Below are 24727 nucleotides of genomic sequence, written 5' to 3'. Positions count from 1 at the left end.
CATGTTTATATGTGATATTATTAATGTTTATATGTGACATTATTAATCATGTTTATATGTGACATTATTAATGTTTATATGTGACATGGTTAAACATGTTTATATGTGACATGATTAATCATGTTTATATGTGACATTATTAATCATGTTTGTATGTGACATTATTAATCACGTTTTTTTTGTTTTTTTAGACCAGTTGATCTGCCGTTTTCTTTTCTCCTTTGCCCCCTCGCCGGGTTATTACGGTTCCGGTGACCATGGATGAGGTGCTGGCTGTCCAGAGTTGGGACCCGGGGTGGACCGCTCGCCTGTGCATCGGTTGGGGACGTCTCTGCGCTACTGACCTGTCTCCGCTCGGGATGGTCTCCTGCTGGCCCCACTATGGACTGGACTCTCACTGTTACGTGGATCCACTAGGGACTGTACTTAGAGGGGGGATTACCCACATGTGCGGTCCTCTCCAAGGTTTCTCATAGTCATTCACATCGACGTCCCTCGTGTGGGCTCTGTGCTGAGGATGTCGTTGTGGCTTGTGCAGCCCTTTGAGACTTTTGTGATTTAGGGCTATATAAATAAACATTGATTGATTGATTGATTGATTATTAATCATGTTTGTATGTAAAATAATTAATCATGTTTATATGTGACATTAATATTAATGTTTATATGTGACATTACTAATCATGTTTATATGTGACATTATTAATAATGTTTATATATGACATTAATAATGTTTATATGTGACATTATTAATGTTTATATGTGACATTAATAATAATGTTTATATGTGATATTATTAATGTTTATATGTGACATTATTAATCATGTTTATATGTGACAATATTATGTTTATATGTGACAATAATAAACATGTTTATATGTGACATTAATCATGTTTACATGTGACTTTATTAATTATGTTTATATGTGACATTATTCATCGTGTTATATGTGACATTATTAATGTTTGTATGTGACATTTTTATTCATGTTTATTTGTGACATTATTTATCACGTTTATATTTGACAATATTAATCATGTTTATATGTAATATTATTAAGGTCACATATAAACATGATTAATCATGTTTATATGTGACATGATTAATCATGTCTATATGTGACATTATTATTCATGTCACATATAAACATGATTAATCATGTCACATGTAAACTTGATTAATCTTGTCACATATAAACATGATTAATCATGTCACATATAATGTCACAAATAGACATTATTAATCGTGTCACATATAAACATTATTAATCATGTTTATATGTATTACTATGATTAAAAATGTTTATATGTGACATATAAACATTTTTAATCATAGTAATACATATAAACATGATTAATAATGTTTATATGTGACACGATTAATAATGTCTATTTGTGACATTATTAATCATGTCACATATAAACATGATTAATCATGTCACATATAAACATGATTAATCATGTCACATATAAACATTTTTAATCATATTTATATGTGACATGATTAATAATGTTTATATGTGACATTAATAATGTTTATATGTGGCACGATTAATAATGTTTATATGTGACATTATTAATCATGTCACATATAAACATGACTAATCAAGTCACATATCAACATGAATAATAATGTCACATATAAACATTATTAATCATGTCACATATAAACATGATTAATCATATTTATATGTGACATGATTAATAATGTTTATATGTGACATTATTATTGTTTACATGTGACATTATTAATCATGTTTATATGTGACATTATTAATCATGTTTATATGTGACATTATTAATCATGTTTATGTGACATTATTAATGTTTATATGTGACAGTATTAAACATGTTTATAGGTGACATTAATCATGTTTATATGTGACTTTATTAATCATGATTATATGTGACATTATTAATCATGTTTGTAAATGACATTATTATTGTTTATATGTGACATTATTAATCACGTTTATGTGACATTATTAATCATGTTTATATGTGACATTATTAATCATGTTTGTAAATGACATTATTATTGTTTATATGTGACATTATTAATCACGTTTATGTGACATTATTAATCATGTTTATATGTGACATTATTAATTATGTTTGTATGTGACATTATTTTCTACATCACCAAAATTGATCATGTATGTTGCTGTATGTATACTTTTGACCCAGCAGATTTGCTCACATTTTCAGTAGACCCATAATAAATTCATAAAAGAAACAAACTTCATGAATGTTTTTTGTGACCAACAAGTATGTGCTCCAATCACTCCATCACAACAAAATAATAGTTGTAGAAATTATTGGAAACTCAAGACAGCCATGACATTATGTTCTTTACAAGTGTATGTAAACTTTTGACTGCGACTGTAAACATACAGTCAATTTTTGACCACGACTGTATGTGACATTATTAATATTGTTTATATGTGACATTATTAATCATGTTCATATGTGACATTACTATTAGTGTTGACATAAACATAATAATAACGCCACATGAAGATAATAATGTCTCGTCTTGTTAAGAAAAGTGGAACATTTCAGCTGAAAGTTCTGAAGACAATAAAAACTGCTGAGAAGGAAACTTTTATCCAACAACTTTCTTGCTGCTCAAATAAAAAGTTTGTTGGAGATATATTTCTATTTTTAACAGAACAATTGCAGAGAAGAAAATAGATTATCAATTTAAAAAGTATATTTTCAATCAAGTTTTGGTTATGACGTAACTTCAGCCTTGTGGGCGTGGTCTAAGAGTTTCTATCATTATTGTTATGACACAACTTCAGCCTTGTGGGCGTGGTCTTAGTTTATATTATTATGACGCAACTTCAGCCTTGTGGGTGTGGTCTAAGATAATGTCTATCATTATTGTTATAACGCAACTTCAGCCTTGTGGCCGTGGTCTAAGATAATTTATATCATTATTGTTATGACACAACTTCAGCCTTGTGGGTGTGGTCTAAGATAATGTCTATCATTATTGTTATAACGCAACTTCAGCCTTGTGGCCGTGGTCTAAGATAATTTATATCAATGTTATGACAACTTCAGCCTTGTGGGCGTGGTCTTAGTTTATATTATTATGACACAACTTCAGCCTTGTGGGCGTGGTCTAAGATAATTTCTATCATTGTTATGACAACTTCAGCCTTGTGGGCGTGATCTAAGATAATTTCTATCATTATTGTTATGACGCAACTTCAGTCTTGTGGGCGTGGACTAAGATCATGTCTATCATTGTTATGACGCAACTTCAACATTGTGGGCGTGGTCTAAGATAATTTATATCGTTATTGTTATGACACAACTTCAGCCTTGTGGGCGTGGTCTAAGATAATTTTATCATTGTTAGACAACTTCAGCCTTGTGGGCGTAGTCTAAGATAATTTCTATCATTATTGTTATGACACAACTTCAGCCTTGTGGGCGTGGTCTAAGATAATGTCTATGATTATGACGCAACTTCAGCCTTGTGGGCGTGGTCTAAGATAATTTCTATCATTGTTATGACAACTGCAGCCTTGTGGGCGTGGTCTTAGTTTTATATAATGACACAACTTCAGCTTTGTGGCCGTGGTCTAAGATAATTTCTTATCAGCTATGACAACTTCAATCTTGTGGGCGTGGTTTAAGATAGTTTCTATCATCATTGTTATGACACAACTTCAGCCTTGTGGGCGTGGTCTAAGATAATTTCTATCATTATTATGACGCAACTTCAGCCCCAGCCTTGTGTGCGTGGTCTAAGATAATTTCTATCATTATTATGACAACTTCAGCCTTGTGGGCGTGGTCTAAGATAATTTCTATCATTATTATGACAACTTCAGCCTTGTGTGCGTGGTCTAAGATAATTTCTATCATTATTATGACAACTTCAGCCTTGTGGGCGTGGTCTAAAAAATTACATCATTATTATGACGCAACTTCCGCCTTGTGGGCGTGGTCTAAGATAATTTCTATCATTGTTATGACAACTTCAGCCTTGTGGGCGTGGTCTAAGATAGTTTCTATCATTATAAATAAATAATGATAAATGGGTTATACTTGTATAGCGCTTTTCTACCTTCAAGGTACTCAAAGCGCTTTGACAGTATTTCCACATTTACCCATTGACACACACATTCACACACTGATGGCGGGAGCTGCCATGCAAGGCGCTAACCAGCAGCCATCAGAGGCAAAGGGTGAAGTGTCTTGCCCAAGGACACAACGGACGTGACTAGGAAGGTAGAAGGTGGGAATTGAACCCCAGTAACCAGCAACACTCCGATTGCTGGCACAGCCACTCTATCAACTTCGCCACGCCGTATGACAACTTCAGCCTTGTGGGCGTGATCTGATAGTGTCTACCATCGTTGACGCAACTTCAGCCTTGTGGGCGTGATCTAAGATAATTTCTATCATTATTATGACGCAACTTCAGCCATTGTGGGCGTGGTCTAAGATAATTTCCATCATTACTATGACGCAACTTCAGCCTTGTGGGCGTGGTCTAAGATCATTTCTATCATTATGACGCAACTTCAGCCTTGTGGGCGTGGTCTAAGATAAGTTCTATCATTATGACAACTTCATTCTTGTGGGTGTGGTCTAAGATAATTTCTATCATTGTTATGACAACTTCAGCATTGTGGGCGTGGTCTAAAATAGTTTCGATCATGACAACTTCAGCCTTGTGGGCGTGGTTTAATAGTGTCTATCATTGTTATGACGCAACTTCCGCCTTGTGGGCGTGGTCTAAAATAGTTTATATGATAATGACACAACTTCAGCCATGTGGGCGTGGTCTAATATAGTTTCTATCATTATGACAAAACTTCAGCATTGTGCACGTGGTCTAAGATACTTTTTTATCATTGTTATGACAACTTCAGCCTTGTGGGCGTGGTATAATAAAGTTTCTATCATTATGACACAACTTCAGCCTTGTGGGCGTGGTCTAATATAGTTTCTATCATTATGACACTTTAGCCTTGTGGGCGTGTTGTAAGATAATTTCAATCATTGTTATGACACAATTTCAGCCTTGTGGGCGTGGTCTAAGATAATTTTTATTGTTGAATATTATGTCTTCATTTTTAAGTCCCGCCCCCATCAAAATGTAATCAAACATTTCATTGAGTCATAAACAATCTAACACAACTGAAACAGATTTGAAACCAAAACGTTTTTGTTTGAAAATATTGTTGTCAATTTCAAATCTTTTTCTTGAACTGGTTTGCATGAGAAGACATTTGTCTCCACAACTGGACTTATTGACCAGACTAGATCATTATTGAGAAGTTGATGGACGGTCCAAGCAGCATGAAGATCCCTTTGAAGAAGACCAGAAGTCCAGAATGCCCACCGCCATCTTTGCTACTTATGAGGAGAGACCAGGAGCACTCCCAACTCTTCATGTCAGCTAAATATCAGGAAGACAGTCATTTCAACACAAGAACAATGCTTGACCACCATGAGGGACTGTAGACCTGCACAAGACTACGCCATGAGAAAGACTGTACACCTGCACAAGACTATGCCATGAGAAAGACTGTAGACCTGTACAAGACTACACCATGACAGACTGTCAGATTGTAGACCTGCACAAGACTACGCCATGACAAAGACTGTCAGACTATAGACCTGCACAAGACTACGCCTTGAGAAAGACTGTAGACCTGCACAAGACTACGTCTTGAGAAAGACTGTCAGACTGTAGACCTGGACAAGACTATGCCATGAGAAAGACTGTAGACCTGCAGCAGACTACACTATGACAGAGACCAAAGACTGTAGACTTGCACAAGACTACGCCATGAGAACGACTGTAAGATTGTAGACCTGCACAAGACTACGCCACGAAAAAGACCAAAGACTGTAGACTTGCACAAGACTACGCCATGAGAAAGACTGTCAGACTGTAGACCTGCACAAGACTACGCCATGAGAAAGACTGTCAGACTGTAGACCTGCACAAGACTACGCCATGAGAAAGACTGTCAGACTGTAGACCTGCACAAGACTACGCCGTGACAAAGACGGTCAGACTGTAGACCTACACAAGACTACGCCATGAGAAAGACTGTCGGACTGTAGACCTGCACAAGACTACGCCACAAAAAAGACCAAAGACTGTAGACTTGCACAAGACTACGCCGACGTTAGACCTGCACAAGACTACGCCGTGACAAAAACTGACAGACTGTAGACCTGCACAACACTACGCCATGAGAAAGACTGTCGGACTGTAGACCTACACAAGACTACGCTGTGAGAAAGACTTTAGACCTGCACAAGACTACGCCATGAGAAAGACTGTCAGACTGCACAAGACTACGCCATGACAAAGACTGTCAGACTGTAGATCTGCACAAGACTAACTATGCCTTGAGAAAGACCAAAGACTGTCAGACTGTAGACCTGCACAAAACTATGCCATGAAAAAGACCAAAGACTGTCAGACTGTAGGCACAAAACTATGCCATGAAAAAGACCAAAGACTGTCAGACTGTAGACCTGCACAAGACTACGCCGTGAAAGACTGTAGACCTGCACAAGACTATGCCGTGAAAGACTGTAGACCTGCACAAGACTACGCCGTAAAAAAGACTGTAGACCTGCACAAGACTACGCCATGAGAAAGACTGTAGACCTGCACAAGACTAAGTTCATTATTGCTTATGAGGGTACATATTGATATTGATACTTGGTCTAACCATTAATGATCTGACATCAATCATTGATTGATCTGACATGTCCTATTTATTTATTTGATTGATTGATTTTGGGCCAAGGACAACTTTTAATGTCCTACTTGTTTCGATGAAGTGTCAATAAAGTTGATCACTTTGTGTAGTATTGATCATATTGATTAGTCAGACTGGACTATGGTAATTATACCTCTTATTGATTAGTCAGACTACTATGGTAAATATACCTCTTATTGATCGTTAAGACTCTCATAAGAATGATCAACTTAAGTCAACCAACAGCTCATATTGATTGATTGATTGATTCTGATATTAGCATGAAGAACTGGGAGTGCTACTGTATTGATCTATTGATCCTCCATGCGTCTTCTAGTCCAAGTCCACATGTCCTTCTTAAGTTCTTGTCTGCTCTGCGGACAACCAGCGCCTCCATCAATCAATAACGTATTGATCGGCTGCCATCCATCAGGGCTGAGAACTACCCTGACTGTCTGGGTCCGTCTCCGAAGACCTGGTGTCCGAGTCCGAGTCGTTGTCGTCGCTCATCACGCATTTCTCTCGTATTCGCCGGTGGACCACGCCCAGGCGGGCCAGCAGGCGCTGGTAGTCGAAACGACCTCGCTTCTCTCCGAACGGGTCCTGGAACATCGGAAGACATCTTGGATTCAGTTCCAGAAACATCATGCTACATGCTAATAGCTAAGTGTGTAAAGAGAATGCTACATGCTAATAGTTAAGTGTGTAAAGAGAATGCTAGATGCTAATAGCTAAGTGTGTAAAGAGAATAATGCTACATGCTAATAGCTAAGTGTGTAAAGAAGAGAATGCTACATGTTAATAGCTAAGGGTGTGAAGAGAATGCTACATGCTAATAGCTAAGTGTGTACGGAAGAGAATGCTACATACTAATAGCTAAGTGTGTAAAGAGAATGCTAGATGCTAATAGCTAAGTGTGTTAAGAAAATAATGCTACATGCTAATAGCTAAGTGTGTAAAGAAGAGAATGCTACATGCTAATAGCTAAGTGTGTAAAGAAGAGAATGCTACATGCTAATAGCTAAGGGTGTGAAGAAGAGAATGCTACATTCTAATAGCTAAGTGTGTACGGAAGAGAATGCTACATGCTAATAGCTAAATGTGTAAAGAGAATGCTAGATGCTAATAGCTAAATAAGGAAGAGAATGCTACATGCTAATAGCTAAGTGTGTAAAGAAGAGAATGCTACATGCTAATAGCTAAGGGTGTGAAGAGGAGAATGTTACATGCTAATAGCTAAGGGTGTGAAGAGAATGCTACATGCTAATAGCTAAGTGTGTAAAGAGAATGCTACATGCTAATAGCTAAGTGTGTAAAGAAGAGAATGCTACATGCTAATAGCTAAGTGTGTAAAGAAGAGAATGCTACATGCTAATAGCTAAATGTGTGAAGAAGAGAATGCTACATGCTAATAGCTAAGTGTGTGAAGAAGAGAATGCTACATGCTAATAGCTAAATGTGTGAAGAGAATGCTACATGCTAATAGCTAAGTGTGTAAAGAAGAGAATGCTGCATGCTAATAGCTAAATGTGTGAAGAAGAGAATACTACATGCTAATAGCTAAGTGTGTTAAATGTGTGAAGAAGAGAATGCTACATGCTAATAGCTAAGTGTGTGAAGAAGAGAATGCTACATGCTAATAGCTGAATGTGTGAAGAGAATGCTACATGCTAATAGCTAAGTGTGTAAAGAAGAGAATGCTACATGCTAATAGCTAAATGTGTGAAGAAGAGAATGCTACATGCTAATAGCTAAGTGTGTGAAGAAGAGAATGCTCCATGCTAATAGCTGAATGTGTAAAGAGAATGCTACATGCTAATAGCTAAATGTGTGAAGAAGAGAATGCTACATGCTAATAGCTAAGTGTGTAAAGAAGAGAATGCTACATGCTAATAGCTAAATGTGTGAAGAAGAGAATGCTACATGATAATAGCTAAGTGTGTGGAGAGAATGCTACATGCTAAAAACTAAGTGTGTAAAGAGAATGCTACAAAAAAGATCAGATGTGTTTTTGTGTGAGTTGCTGGCCAGAGGTTTACATTTGAGTGGAAGTATGGCTTCCATTGGGAGGACTTTGGTCATGAATAAAGAGGAGATGGAGGGAAAAGGGCAGAAAGTCAGTGGGTCATGTGACTGAAGGAGAAGTTTGTTGACCTTCATGTTCTGTCCTTGTAGATGCAGCCTCTCCTTGCACACGCCCTCGTAGAAGTCGTAATATTCCAAGAAGGACTTCTCCATCACACTCCTGAAACAGACTTGGTGAAGGAGGAGCAGCAAGGATCAGGAGGAGGTGATGATGATGAAAAGTCCTACCAGAGAGCTTCAGGACAAGGAACCTTGCCTTCCAGCATGTCACACACAGCCACCCTCATGGTCTCATGGCGGATACACTCGTTGTAGTTCTTACTGTCCCCTGGGTGGCGCTCCTGACACAAACACGTTAAAGCTAACCAACTAGAATGGAACCAAGTGGGATCTAATTAGCATTCTTGCAAGACGGTGCCAAGTTTCAAAAGCCACGATTTGTAGATTTACACGAAGGAAATGAGCAAAAATGCTAACATAAAACGTTAACATGAAGTGAACATACTTCTAAGATGGTGCCAAGCACCAAAATCCAGGATTTTTTTTTTTTAGGTGTAAACATTCAAAATTAGCTTGGCAAAGTTAGCATGCTAACTAACATAGGATGAGGTAGCATACTTCCAAGATGGCGTTATGTATCAAAAAATTTGATTTTTAGAATTAAACGAGGATGTCGTTGTGGCTTGTACAGCCCTTTGAGACACTTGTGATTTAGGGCTATATAAATAAACATTGATTGATTGATTGAAACAAAAAAAATAGGTAAATGCTAACATACAACGTTAGCATGCTTAAACATACTTCTAAAATGGTGCGAAGTACCAAAATGAGGATTGTTTTTTTAGGTGTAAACATTCAAAATTAGCTTGGCAAAGTTAGCATGCTAACATAGGATGAGGTAGCATTCTTCCAAGAAGGCGTCAAGTATCAAAAAATTTGATTTTAAGATTTAAAACAAAAAAAAACATCTAAATGCTAGCATAAAACGTTAACATGCTAACATTCGCATACAAACGTTAGCATGCTAAAAAAATAAGTTAAGATACTTGTAAGATGGTGGCAAGTACCAAAATCCATGATTTTTAGGTGTAAACATTCAAAATTAGCTTGGCAAAGTTAGCATGCTAATTTAGGATGAGGCAGCATACTTCCAAGATGGCGTCAAGTATCAAAAAAGTTTAGATTTTTAGATTTAAACTAAAAAATTAGCTAAATGCTAGCATAAAATGGTAACATGCTAACATTCGCATACAAACATTAGCATGCTAACATAGAAGTTAAGATACTTGTAAGATGGTGGCAAGTACCAAAATCCATGATTTTTAGGAGTAAACATTCAAAATTAGCTTGGCAAAGTTAGCATACTAACTTATGATGAGGTAGCATACTTCCAAGATGGCATCAAGTATCAAACATTTGGGATTTTTAGATTTAAACAAAAAAAAATGGCTAAATGCTAGCATAAAACGTTAGGATGCTAACATGAAAGTAAACATACTTCTAAGATGGTGCCAAGTACCAAAAATTCATGATTTTTAGGTGTAAACATTCAAAATTAGCTAAAAGGTAATCATAAGCTAACTATAATATGCTTTAGCTTCTGCTTCTTCCATTTCAGACTATATGTATATATGTCTTCTCTTTATCTGTCAAAATGTTTAAAAATGTCTGAATAAAAATGAAATGAAAAGGCTAAAATACAATGTTAGCATGGTAACGTTATGATGAGGTAGCATTATTCTAAGATTGTGCCAAATATCAAACAATGTGATTTTTAGGTATAAACAAAAAAAATATCTAAATGCTAGCATCAAACGTGCTAACATAGAAGAAGTTAACATACTTCTAAGATGGCGCCAAGTATCGACATCTAATTAGGTGCAAACATACACAATTAGCTAAAATGCTAGCATAAAATGTTAGTATGCTGACGGTAGCATGCTAACAAAGGATGAGTTAGCATACTCCTAAGATATCAATAACCATGATTGGTGGGTTTACACATACAACATTAGCAAAACTGTTAGCATGCTTGTGAGGCTGTTAGCATGCTAACAGTTAGCACACCTGCTGGAGCCCTAATAAACATGTGTACCTGCTCAAAGCCCGGTTCATTGTGGTACGGTTTTTCCGTCATCAGAGACTGGATAGAAATGAGGACTGAGGAAATACTCTGAGCCGGACTCCATGCTGGTCCTGTCCAGGTTCTGCACAATCAAAGGACAAACATCACACGCACATTCTAGAGGACAGACTCAGTCTTTAACGTACAAAACATCTTTGGTGCTACCTGTGGGGGCTACCTACATGGTTAGGTGCTACCTGTGGGGGCTACCTACATGGTTAGGTGCTACGGTGCTACCTGTGGGTGTTCACACATGGTTAGGTGCTACCTGAGGGTGTTCACACATGGTTAGGTGCTACGGTGCTACCTGTGGGTGTTTACACATAGTTAGGTGCTACCTGTGGGGGCTACCTACATGGTTAGGTGCTACGGTGCTACCTGTGGGTGTTCACACATGGTTAGGTGCTACCTGTGGGGGCTACCTACATGGTTAGGTGCTACCTGTGGGGGCTACCTACATGGTTAGGTGCTACGGTGCTACCTGTGGGTGTTCACACATGGTTAGGTGCTACCTGTGGGGGCTACCTACATGGTTAGGTGCTACGGTGCTACCTGTGGGTGTTCACACATGGTTAGGTGCTACCTGTGGGGGCACCTACATGGTTAGGTGCTACGGTGCTACCTGTGGGTGTTCACACATGGTTAGGTGCTACCTGTGGGGGCTACCTACATGGTTAGGTGCTACGGTGCTACCTGTGGGTGTTCACACATGGTTAGGTGCTACCTGTGGGGGCTACCTACATGGTTAGGTGCTACGGTGCTACCTGTGGGTGTTCACACATGGTTAGGTGCTACCTGTGGGGGCTACCTACATGGTTAGGTGCTACGGTGCTACCTGTGGGTGTTCACACATGGTTAGGTGCTACCTGTGGGGGCTACCTACATGGTTAGGTGCTACGGTGCTACCTGTGGGTGTTCACACATGGTTAGGTGCTACCTGTGGGGGCTACCTACATGGTTAGGTGCTACGGTGCTACCTGTGGGTGTTCACACATGGTTAGGTGCTACCTGTGGGGGCTACCTACATGGTTAGGTGCTACGGTGCTACCTGTGGGTGTTCACACATGGTTAGGTGCTACCTGTGGGGGCTACCTACATGGTTAGGTGCTACGGTGCTACCTGTGGGTGTTCACACATGGTTAGGTGCTACCTGAGGGTGTTCACACATAGTTAGGTGCTACGGTGCTACCTGTGGGTGTTTACACATAGTTAGGTGCTACCTGTGGGGGCTACCTACATGGTTAGGTGGTACTTTGCTACCTGTGGATGCTACCTACATGGTTGGGCCTATCAGATCATTTGTTATGAGGCTCCCCACCACTAGTTGGCGTAGTCAACCCCTAAGATCAAACCAAAACATCCTGTCTTATTAGCTAGCATTAGCTTCTAGCTAGTGTTAGCTTCTAGCTAGAGATGGCCGTAACATGCTTGTGTAGAAAGTGAGTGTGAAGGACAGTGCTGAGAAGATTAAGTAGATGAATTAAAGACAGAAATCATCAAAAGCCTGTGTTAGCGTGTAGCTAGCTAACTTGGTGAGGCAGTTGTAGCGTAGCGCTGCTAAACTGCACCATACTGAAACACAATGAGTCACCCAAAGACCTTAAAACATTTATCCATGAAAACAAGAAGGAAGGAGATACCGCAGAAGGTAAATACTGTACAGTATTATTACATTACTTGATAAAACTGCTGTTCTTTTTTCATACTACATTCTATTGTACATACTATCTAAAAGTTACTTTTCCTTTTTAAAAGATGTTAAAATGGTGATGTTTTGGGGTCAAGCCCCGATTAAATTAATTGTTTCACAATACAAGTGGACAGTAGATAGATCAGTATTAGCATTATCCATATTTGCATTGTTTATCATGTACTTCAATGTACAGTATTATTCATATTGACATTGTTTATCATGTACTTCATGTACAGTATTAGTATTATTCATATTTACATTGTGTATCACGTACTTCAATGTACAGTCTTAGCAGCTTTAGACGTACTTTCTCACCTGTGGTGGTTATTGTGCTAATATTTAGCCGCACGCTGTCAACTATTAGCACTTTAACTCTCATGATGTCTGCAGCTTTAAGCACAACTAAGATTCCAGAGACAGCTAGCATCTAAAAATACTCCTAAATTGAAGTACTACAATTATGCAAATACATGTTTAACGACTTGACATTTAGCAGGGTTTCCCTTGAATGTGGCGCAACCACTATGGCAATATCATAGCCGCCACACCTTGAAAATAATGAATCTCAGGGTTTCCCACAGCGCTGTGTTGCTGAGGCGGCCGCCTTAGCAACAAAGAGCCACCGCCTAAACTAACGTCTTAACAAGATCTCCAGCCACACGTGCGCATTTAAAAAACTATCTCTGTCCCCAAGCAAACGCATACACTGAGTGTCATACGCATGCCAAAATACTGGGGGCGCTGTAGCCTCGGACTTAAGACCATTTTAGCCAATCAGAAACATCCAAAACGTCATTTCCGGAGGCGGCATATAGCAAAAATGGCGAGTCACGGCAAGAAAGAATTATATATGTGGACTGACAGAGAAGTAGAGCTACTTTTAAGCATCGTTTTAGAGTTTAAAGTTAACAAAACTCAACAAAATGCTGACTGGGAAACTTGCCAGTCCAAGTATGGTGACATTCTTACCCTATTTTGAAGCGGTACGGACATGGAGGGACATCTGAGGAATTTCCTCATCGGAAACAGGACATCACAAAAACAACTATCGACACTAAGCTGAAAGCAATTTGTGGGAAGTACAGACAAGCAGTCGACGCAGGTGGAAGTGGTTACGGTAGAGTTGTTTTGCTCTACTTGCAATTATGCCAGCAGATATGGGTTCTCCATCAACTACATCCATTCAATTTGGAATAGAACCATTAGATATGTGGGCGCTAACTTCATTGCTAGGAAGTAATATTGTTATAAGGCAGATAGATGTTTTATATCTGGGGCATCAAAATATTTTTATATGAACGGCACTGCAATTACAAATGCTCTCAGATGACCACTTTCAACAATGTGGAATCGTATTTTGCCCATTTGTTTTAATATTATCATTGTTGGACAACAGTGTGACAAAAATACTTGCTTTGGAATCTGAAGTCAAGATGGCCAAGCATATATTAAAGTTCAGTTGTTTTAGATGTATTTAAATAGGGTTGTATATAAAAATGCTTTGAGTAGTTTCTTGTAATAAATAATATTGAGTTAAGTAAAACTGCAGTTGCATTAAATGTTTTTTTTTCTGTCAAAATTAAAATACCTCAAAGTGCTTTCTTGACACATTGTTTGTGGCGACTTGTCCAGGGTGTACCCCGCCTTCCGCCCGAATGCAGCGGATAGGCTCCAGCACCCCCCGCGACACCAAAAGGGACAAGCGGTAGAAAATGGATGAATGGATGTTTCTCGACGTTGTTGAGGGCCATTTGACATGTTGTAAATAACATGTCACTATCTTACACCTGTGCTAAAGGATGAATTGAATGTGTTGAAGGTGGAATGGTTTGAATCGGTTGAAAAATGTGGGAATTGTGGAAGTGTGAAAAAGGAAATCTGGGAATTTTATTAATAATTGTTGAAGTCGAGCACACAATTCCTGAACAGGCGGAATATTTTGAAGTCGGAACAGTTTGAATCAAATGAAAAATGTGGGAGTTGTGGAACTTTGAAGAATGTCCCATTCTTTTCAATGGGAATTTCATGGAAATTTGGGAAAAACAGGAATTTTTTGGAAAATGCTTAAAAATGCGAATGTTCTGAATGGTTGGCATTAGAATTTTTCCAAATCGGTCGAGAAATGTTGAAGTAGTAACATTTTTAATTGAGAAATAGTATTACGGAATTCCTAGAATTTCGGGAAAACCGGGAATTTTTCCAGTTCAAAAAACAGCTTAGTTTTTTTGTCCTGATTAGGAGGAATGTTTTGCCAGTGGAACTGTTGAAGTGGGTTGAAAAATATGGAAGGAGTAGTCGACAGAATAAAGGGTGAAAAAACGGGATTTCTGGGAATTCCTGGAATTTTTTTGAACTTGGAAAATTATAGTTTGAATGTTCAGGATGAGTGGAATGTGTTGAAGGTGGAATAGTTTGAATAGGTTGAAAAATGTGGAAATGGTGGAAGTTTGAAAAGTGGCCAATTCATTTTGAATGGGAAAAACGTCCCGGAAATCTGGGAATTTTTGGAATTTGTCAGGGGAAAGCCCCCGATTCCTGAATAGGCTGAACAGTTTGAAGTTGGAACCGTTTGAATTGGATGAACAATGTGGATGGAAGAGCGCGCCAAAATAAGAAGAAGTAAACGGAGGAGAAGGAGAAGAAGGTGAAGAAGGAAAACAAGGTGAAGAAGGAGAAGGTGAAGAATAAGAAGAAGAAGTTGAAGGAGAAGAAGGTGAATAAGAAGAAGAATGAGGTGAAGGAGAAGGTGAAGGAGGAGGAGAAGGTGAAGAGGAAGAAAGAGAAGAAGAAGAAGGTGAAGGAGAAGGAAAAGAAGGAGAAGAAGAAGATGAAGGAGAAGAAGGTGAAGAAGAAGAAGAAGGAGAAGAAGAAGAAGAAGGTGAAGAAGGAGAAGGAAAAGAAGGTGAAGGAAAAGCCACTGTTCACAGACGTGTCCGGGAAATGGGCTACAATAGCCGTATTCCAATGGTCAAGTCACTCCTGAACTCAAGACAACGGAAGAAGCGTCTGACTTGGGCTATGGAAAAGAAGCACTGGACAGTTGCAGAGTGGTCCAGAGTCCTGTTTTCAGACGAAAGCAAGTTTTGTATTTCATTTGGAAGTCAAGGCGCTAGAGTCTGGAGGAAGGCTGGAGAGAAGCAAAATCCAAGTTGCATGAAATCCAGCGTGAAGTTCCCACAGTCAGCAATGGTTTGGGGAGCCATGTCAGTTGCTGGTGTTGGTCCACTGTGTTCCATCAAGTCCAGAGTCAATGCAGCTGTGTACCAAGAGATTTTAGAGCACTACATGCTTCCAACTGTTGAAAAGCTCTATGGAGATGATGATTTCATTTTCCAGCATGATCCAGCAGTGCCAAAACCACCAGTAACTGGTGTACTGACCATGGCATTACAGTCCTCGATTGGCCTGCCAACTCCCCTGACCTGAACCCCATAGAGAATTTGTGGGGTATTGTGAAGAAAAAGCTGAAAGACACCAGACCCAATAATGTAAATGAGCTAAAGGCCGCTATTGAAGCATCCTGGGCATCCATAACACCTCAGCAATGCCACAGGCTGATTGCCTCAATGCTACGCCGCAATGATGCAGTAATCCGTGCAAAAGGATTCCCAACCAAGTACTGAGTGCATTAATTGACATTTTCAAAAGTTTGATTTTGTTTTGCTATTATAAATCTTTTTTTTTTTACTTGGTCTGAGGAAATATTCTAATTTTTTGAGATTGGATTTTTGAGTTCTCTTAAAATGTATGCCATAATCATCAATATTAAAACAACAAAAGGCTTGCAATATTTCAGTTGATGTGTAATGAATCCAGAATGTATGACATTTTCATGTTTTTAGTTGCATTACAGAAAATAAAGGACTTTATCACAATATTCTAATTTTCTGAGACAGTCCTGTACACATCTTTGAGTCTGTTTAAATCATATTATATCATAGCAGATTATGCAGAGACATCATTTGACCACGCCCCCACCATCAAAGGTATGGTGACCACGCCCCCACCATCACAGGTATGGTGGCCACGCCCCCACCAACACAGGCATGGTGGCCACGCCCCCACCATCACAGGTATGGTGGATATCTCAGACAGACTTTTGTTTACATCATGCTCTTGAAGTGAAATAATCCATACAAACTCTCCAGTGTTTATGATGTCATAATGTATGATAATAATGAAAAGGATATCAACTTTTATTTCTCATTACTGTAGAACTGTATATTATTGTACTGTAATTGGAAGGTAAATAATTAAGTTATACTAAATAAATCAACAAAAAAATAAAATGGACTGATTTATGTAAGCAAAAATGTAACTTAAATATTGACCATCTTAAAGGATATTTTCTTTTTTCCATAGTTGTCTTTTTGTTGTTGCCAATCTGGCTTGTTTGTTGATGGGCTCATTTTGCCCTTCCAGTGTGAAATATTCCCACAAGGGGACAACTGAGTGTAACCTTCTAGAACTGTGTGTAACCTTCTAGAACTGACTGTAAACTTCTAGAACTTAATGTAACCTTCTAAAACTTTATGTAACCTGCTAGAACATTGTGTAACCTTCTAAAACTGTATGTAACCTGCCAGAACTGAGTGTAACCTTCTACAACTGAGTGTAACCTTCTACAACTGAGTGTAAGCTTCTACAACTTAATGTAACCTTCTAGAACTGAGTGTAACCTTCTAGAAGTGAGTGTAACCTTCTACAACTGAGTGTAACCTTCTAGAACTTAATGTAACCTTCTAAAAGTGAGTATAACCTTCCACAACTTAATGTAACCTTCTAAAACTGAGTGTAACCTTCTACAACTTAATGTAACCTTCTAGAACTGAGTGCAACCTTCTAGAACTGAGTGTAAACCTTCTAGAAGTGAGTGTAAACCTTCTAGAAGTGAGTGTAACCTTCTAGAACTTAATATAACCTTCTAGAAGTGAGTGTAACCTTCTAAAAGTGAGTGTAACCTTCTAGAAGTGAGTGTAACCTTCTAGAACTTAGTGTAACCTTCTACAACTGAGTGTAACCTTCTAGAACTTAATGTAACCTTCCAAAAGTGAGTATAACCGTCCACAACTTAATGTAACCTTCTAAAACTGAGTGTAACCTTCTAGAAGTGAGTGTAACCTTCTACAACTTAATGTAACCTTCTAGAACTGAGTGCAACCTTCTAGAAGTGAGTGTAAACCTTCTAGAAGAGAGTGTAAACCTTCTAGAAGTGAGTGTAACCTTCTAGAACTTAATATAACCTTCTAGAAGTGAGTGTAACCTTTTAGAAGTGAGTGTAACCTGCTAGAAGTGAGTGTAACCTAGAAGTGTAACCTCCTAAAACTGAGTGCAACCTTCTAGCACTTTGTGTAACCTTCTAGAACTGAGTGTATATAGACCTTAGTGTAAACTTCTGGAACTTAATGTAACCTTCTAGAAGTAAATGTAACCTTCTACAACTTAATGTAACCTTCTAAAACTGAGTGTAACCTTCTAAAACTGAGTGTAACCTTCTAGAAGTGAGTGTAACCTTCTAGAAGTGAGTGTAACCTTCTAGAAGTGAGTGTAGCCGAGAAGTAAGTGTAATCTCCTAGTACTGAGTGTAACCTCCTAGAACTGAGTGTAACCTAGAACTGAGTGTAACCTTCTAGCACTTTGTGTAACCTTCTAGAACTGAGTGTATATAGACCTTAGTGTAAACTTCTGGAACTTAATGTAACCTTCTAGAAGTACATTTAACCTTCTACAACTTAATGTAACCTTCTAGAACTGAGTGTAACCTTCTAGAACTGAGTGTAACCTTCTACAACTTAATGTAACCTTCTAGAACTGAATGTAACCTTCTAGAAGTGAGTGTAACCTTCTAGAACTGAGTGTAACCTTCTAGAACTGAGTGTAACCTTTTAGAACTGGGTGTAACCTTACAGACCTTAGTGTAAACTTCTAGAAGTGAGTGTAACCTTCTACAACTTAATGTAACCTTCTAAAACTGAGTGTAACCTTTTATAACTGAGTGTAACCTTCTAGAACTGCGTGTAACCTTCTATAACTTAATGCAACCTTCTAGAAGTGAGTGTAACCTAGAAGTGAGTGTAACCTCCCAGAAGTGAGTAACCTTTTAGGACTGAGTGTAACCTTCTAGAACTTAATGTACAGTAACCTTCTAGAACTTAATGTAACTTTCTCAAAGTGAGTGTAACCTTCTACAACTTAATGTAACCTTCTAAAACTGAGTGTAACCTTATAGAACTGAGTGTAACCTTCTACAACTTAATGTAACCTTCTAGAAGTGAGTGTAACCTTCTAGAAGTGAGTGTAACCTAGAAGTGAGTGTAACCTCCTAGAACTGAGTGTAACCTAGAACTCAGTGCAACCTTCTAGACCTTAGTGTAAACTTCTAGAACGTAATGTAACCTTCTAGAAGTGAGTGTAACCTGCTAGAAGTGAGTGTAACCTAGAAGTGAGTGTAACCTCCTAGAAATGAGTGTAACCTTCTAGGACTGAGTGTAACCTTCTAGAACTTAATGTAACCTAGAACTGAGTTTAACCTTATAGACCTTAGTGTAAACTTTTAAAACGGAGTGTAACCTTCTAAAACTGAGTGCAACCTTCTAGAACTCAGTGCAACCTTCTAGAACTGAGTGTAACCTCCTAGAACTGAGTGTAACCTTCTAGAAGTGAGTGTAAACTTCTAGGTGAGTGTAACCTCCTACAACTTAGTGTAACCTTCTAGAACATAGTGTATTCTTCTAAAACTTAGTGTAATCTTCTACAACTGAGTGTAACCTTCTAGAAGTGAGTGTACCCTTTTAGAAGTGAGTGTAACCTTCTAGAACTCACCCCAGGATGCTGAGGCAGACTTTGCCATTGCGGTAGAAGTTGGGGTTGAAGCGGACCGTGTTCTGGCCGGTGGTGATGAGCTTGACGCGTGGCGGGTGGATGGGGTAGTCGGGGGGGCATCGAAACAAGAAGAGGAAGAAGCCGCCCTCATACGGCGTGTCAAAGGGCCCCGTGATCAAGGCGTGGATCTGGGAGGGAATAGAAACATGTCCATCTATGTCTTGACATGCTTTTTTAGGATCAATAATATCAACCTCATCCTATTATGTACCAATACTAGACTAGGTATCCATAGTATCGACATCTGTTTATATACTGACACTAGACTAGGTATCCATAGTATCAACATCTGTTTATATTCTGTCACTAGACTAGGTATCCATAGTATCAACATCTATTTATATACTGATACTAGACTAGGTATCCATAGTATCAACATCTGTCTATATACTGATACTAGACTAGGTATTCATAGTATCAACATCTGTCTATATACTGATACTGGTGTTGATCCATAGTATCAACATCTGTTTATATACTGACACTAGACAAGGTATCCATAGTATCGACATCAGTTTATATACTGATACTAGACTAGGTATCCATAGTATCAACATCTGTTTATATACTGACACTAGACAAGGTATCCATAGTATCGTCATCAGTTTATATACTGATACTAAACTAGGTATCCATAGTATCGACATCGGTTTATATACTGGTACTAGACTAGGTATCCATAGTATCGACATCTGTTTATATACTGACACTAGACTAGGAATCCATAGAATTGAAATCTGTTTATATACTGACACTAGACTAATTATCCATAGTATCGACATCTGTTTATATACTGATACGAGACTAGGTATCTATAGTATCAACATCTGTCTATATACTGACAGTAGACTAGGTATCCATAGTATCGACATCTGTTTATATACTGACACTAGACCAGGTATACATAGTATCAACATCTATTTTTATACTGATACTAGACTAGGTATCCATGTAACCCTTAAATACTGACACTAAACTAGGTATCCATGTAATCCTTTTATATACTGACACTAGACTAGGTATCCATAGTATCGACATCTGTCTATATACTGACAATAGACTAGGTATCCACAGTATCGACATCTGTTTATATACTGATACTAGACTAGGTATCCACAGTATCAACTGATACTAGACTATGTATCCACAGTATCAACTGATACTAGACTATGTATCCACAGTATAAACATCAGTTTATATACTGATACTAGACTAGGTACCCATAGTATCGACATCTGTTTATATACTGATACTAGACTAGGTATCCATAGTATCGACATCTGTTTATATACTGGTACTAGACTAGGTATCCATAGTATCAGCATCTGTTTATATACTGACACTAGACTAGGTATCCATAGTATCGAAATCTGTTTATATACTGATACTAGACCAGTTATCCATAGTATCGACATCTGTTAATATACTGATACGAGACTAGGTATCCATAGTATCAACATCTGTCTATATACTGACACTAGACTAGGTATCCATAGTATCGACATATACTGATACTAGACTAGGTATCCATAGTATCGACATCTGTTTATATACTGACACTAGACTAGGTATACATAGTGTCAAAATCTGTTTTTATACTGATACTAGACTAGGTATCCATGTAATCCTTGAATATACTGACACTAGACTAGGTATCCATGTAATCCTTTTATATACTGACACTAGACTAGGTATCCATAGTATCAACATCTGTCTATAAACTGACAATAGACTAGGTATCCACAGTATCGACATCTGTTTATATACTGATACTAGACTAGGTATCCACAGTATCGACATCTGTTTATATACTGATACTAGACTAGGTATCCATAGTATCGACATCTGTTTATATACTGATACTAGACTAGGTATCCATAGTATTGACATCTGTTTATATACTGATACTAGATTAGTTATCCATAGTATCGACATCAGTTTATATACTGATACTAGCCTAGGTATCAACATCTGTTTATATACTGATACTAGATTAGGTATCCATAGTATCGACATCTGTTTATATACTGACACTAAATCGCTAAAAAAAAGTAAGCCATTCACGGGGGGGGGGTTGTCAAAGAGTGCTTGGTGGACTGTGCAGCACTAATATGCCCTGAAAAAAGGCGCATTTGAGCAAGTCCCGCTGTCCAGGCGAACCGTGACGAGGAGGATCGAGGACATTGCGGGGAATCTGAAGCTTCAGCTGCAACGTGAAGTGGCAAGTTTTGACTTTTTCTCCTTGGATTTGGACGAGAGCTGTGATGTCCGCGACACAGCCCAGCTACTCATATTTGTCAAAGGGATAACATACTTCAAGATTACGGAGGAGCTGGCATCCATGCAGTCGATGAAAGGGACGACAGGGAGCGATCTGTTTACGGAGGTAAATGCGTGCATGGACATTCTGGGATTGAAATGGGACAGACTGGCAGGTGTCACAACATATGGTTGTCCAAATCTTACAGGGAAAAATGTCGGACTTTTAAAACGTATGCAGGATAAAGTGACAGAAATCGACGCAGATCAGAAATTGGTATTTTTGCATTGTATCATACACCAACATGTTCAAGTTAAAGTTAAAGTACCAATGATTGTCACACACACACTAGGTGTGGTGAAATTTGTCCTCTGCATTTGACCCATCCCCTTGTTCACCCCCTGGGAGGTGAGGGGAGCAGTGGGCAGCAGCGGTGCCGCGCCCGGGAATCATTTTTGGTGATTTAACCCCCAATTTCAACCCTTGATGCTGAGTGCCAAGCAGGGAGGTAATGGGTCCCATTTTTATTGTGTTGTGCAAGTCAGTGCAAAATTACCCATGTTATTGATGTTGTTGCTAAAACAGTTAACTTCATCAGGGCACGGGCATTGAATCACAGACAGTTTGTCGCACTTTTGGAGGAGCATGAGACTGAGCAAAGGGACATCGGCTACCACACAGCTGTCAGATGGCTCAGCCTGGGCAAAGTGCTAAAAAGAATTTGGGACCTGAAAGCAGAGATTCGAGAGGTCTGTGAGAAGAAAGGCAAATACATCCCAGAGCTCTCAGATGAGGACTGGATAGCAGATTTTGCATTTGCTGTTGATGTAACTGCACTGATGAATGAACTGAACACCAAACTGCAAGGCAAGGGCCTTTTTATTCATGAAATGTACAGCCTGGTGAAGGCTTTCAGGAGAAAGATGCAGTTTCTTTCAAGCCAACTGGAGAGCAACACTCTCACTCACATGCAAACCCTGAAAGAAGTCACACCATCAGCTGATCACCTCCGCAGGTACTCATCCATGTTAGGAGCATTGCATGCTGAATTTTCAAGGCGATTTGAAGATCTCAGAACAATCGAGGATGAAATGCACCCGATTTCCTCTCCCTGTACCTGCAGTGTGGATAATGCACCCAGTGATGTTCGGCTGGAACTCATTGACCTGCAGTCTGATGCAGTACTGGCAGAGCACTTTAAGTCAAAATATCTGCTGGATTTCTACTCTTCTCTTAAGGAGAACTTTCCAAACATGAGGAGACATGCTCAGAAGATGTTGGTTCTCTTTGGCTCTACCTACATATGTGAACAAACATTTTCAATGATGAAGTTTACAAAATCCAGGTATAGATCCTCTCTCACTGATGATCATCTGTCAGCTGTGCTTCGCGTCTCAACCTCAGACATTCAACCTGACTTTGATGCCCTCGTTAAAGCCCAGCAGAGGCTAGATTTCTCTCACTGAACAAGAAAAAATAACTTAAAAACACCAAATGAGGTGGTTAGACTACAAATGTAGGTACGTAAAGGCACCAACTAGCAGTGAATTGGGACACTTTCTTCGGAAGCCTTTTTCTCAAAATCACAGTTCAGTGATGATCAGTTCATTTTGTTCAATATGATGTGTCTTGCATAATGTTTGGAGCACAAAGACAATATTGTGATGTGATTGAATAAATGACATTTTTTGTAAGGCAACCCCTAAACCTTTTCATTTCTTAATTATAACATCTAGCCAGTCTTACCAGCTTGTCAAAACAATGCTATTTACTGCTTTTTATAAAGAAATACAATTAATATTATGCAGAATTGAGTTCAGCCTTTTGGCCCGGCCCTCCACAATATTTTCTGTTTCTCATGTGGCCCACCATGGAAAAAATAATTGCCCACCCCTGGCGTAGTGGGTAGAGCGGCCGTGCCAGAAACCTGAGGGTTGCAGGTTCGCTCCCCGCCTTTTGACATCCAAATCGCTGCCGTTGTGTCCTTGGGCAGGACACTTCACCCTTGCCCCCGGTGCCGCTCACACTGGTGAATGAATGATGAATGAATGATAGGTGGTGGTCGGAGGGGCCGTAGGCGCAAACTGGCAGCCTTGCTTCCGTCAGTCTACCCCAGGGCAGCTGTGGCTACAAAGGTAGCTTACCACAACCAGGTGTGAATGAATGATGGGTTCCCACTCCTCTGTGAGCGCTATGAGTATCTAATAATAGAAAAGCGCGATAAAAAATCTAATCCATTATTATTATTATTAATTCTTTTATATACTGACACTAGACTAGTAGTATCCATAGTATCGACATCTGTCTATATACTGATACTAGACTAGGTATCCATAGTGGCAACATCTGTTTATATACTGATACTAGACTAGGTATCCATAGTAGCGACATCTATTTATATACCGATACTGGACTAGGTATCCATAGTATTGACATCTGGATGGATCAGACCTCCTGTACATTGAAAATTAGCTTCCTGTGTGTGGCATGTTAGCCATTCCTTTAAAAATAGTCATCCAGTGATAATGGTACTTAGCTTACTTAGATTAGTATTTTAGCAGCTTTACAGTATCTGGGTTTTTTGCTATCTTCTTCTTCGCCAGATTTTGGCACGCTCTACCATCCACATGTTTCATCCGATTCAAACCGTTCCAACTTCAACACATTCATTTCATCTTGGAAATTCAAACAACCATTTTTTCCACATTCAAAAAATTTCCCGGAATTCCTGTTTTTTTCTAACCTTATTTCCAACCTTTTTTTAGTGCGATGACTCCTTTCACATTTTTTAACCCATTTCAACCGTTCCACTGTAAAAACATTATTCTTAGTCACAACAATAAACACAAATTGGTTTAAGAACTTGAAAAATTCCCGGTTTTCCCGAAATTCTATAGTACAATTTCTCAACTAAAAATGTTACTACTTCAAC

The 24727-nt window shown here is 38.8% G+C and overlaps 1 protein-coding gene across 1 annotated transcript in view; it reads right to left on the bottom strand.

The window, feature by feature from the left end:
* Nucleotides 1-4369: 4369 nt before the first annotated feature.
* LOC133651708 (ubiquitin-conjugating enzyme E2 Z-like) overlaps nucleotides 4370-24727 on the bottom strand; it is a 29851-nt gene continuing 9493 nt past the window's right edge. The window contains exons 3-7 of the mRNA XM_062049745.1: nucleotides 19476-19663; nucleotides 10931-11042; nucleotides 9064-9176; nucleotides 8905-8995; nucleotides 4370-7353 (exon numbers count right to left, since the gene is read on the bottom strand). Of these exons, the coding sequence (XP_061905729.1) occupies nucleotides 7180-7353; nucleotides 8905-8995; nucleotides 9064-9176; nucleotides 10931-11042; nucleotides 19476-19663 (678 nt within the window). The 3' untranslated portion in view covers nucleotides 4370-7179. The remainder of the gene's footprint in view (nucleotides 7354-8904; nucleotides 8996-9063; nucleotides 9177-10930; nucleotides 11043-19475; nucleotides 19664-24727) is intronic.

The sequence above is a fragment of the Entelurus aequoreus genome, linkage group LG06 (genome assembly GCF_033978785.1).
Source record: "Entelurus aequoreus isolate RoL-2023_Sb linkage group LG06, RoL_Eaeq_v1.1, whole genome shotgun sequence".
Taxonomy (NCBI): Eukaryota; Metazoa; Chordata; class Actinopteri; order Syngnathiformes; family Syngnathidae; genus Entelurus; species Entelurus aequoreus.
The sequence above is the reverse complement of the archived record's forward strand: the minus strand, read 5'-3'. Positions and strand labels throughout refer to the sequence as shown.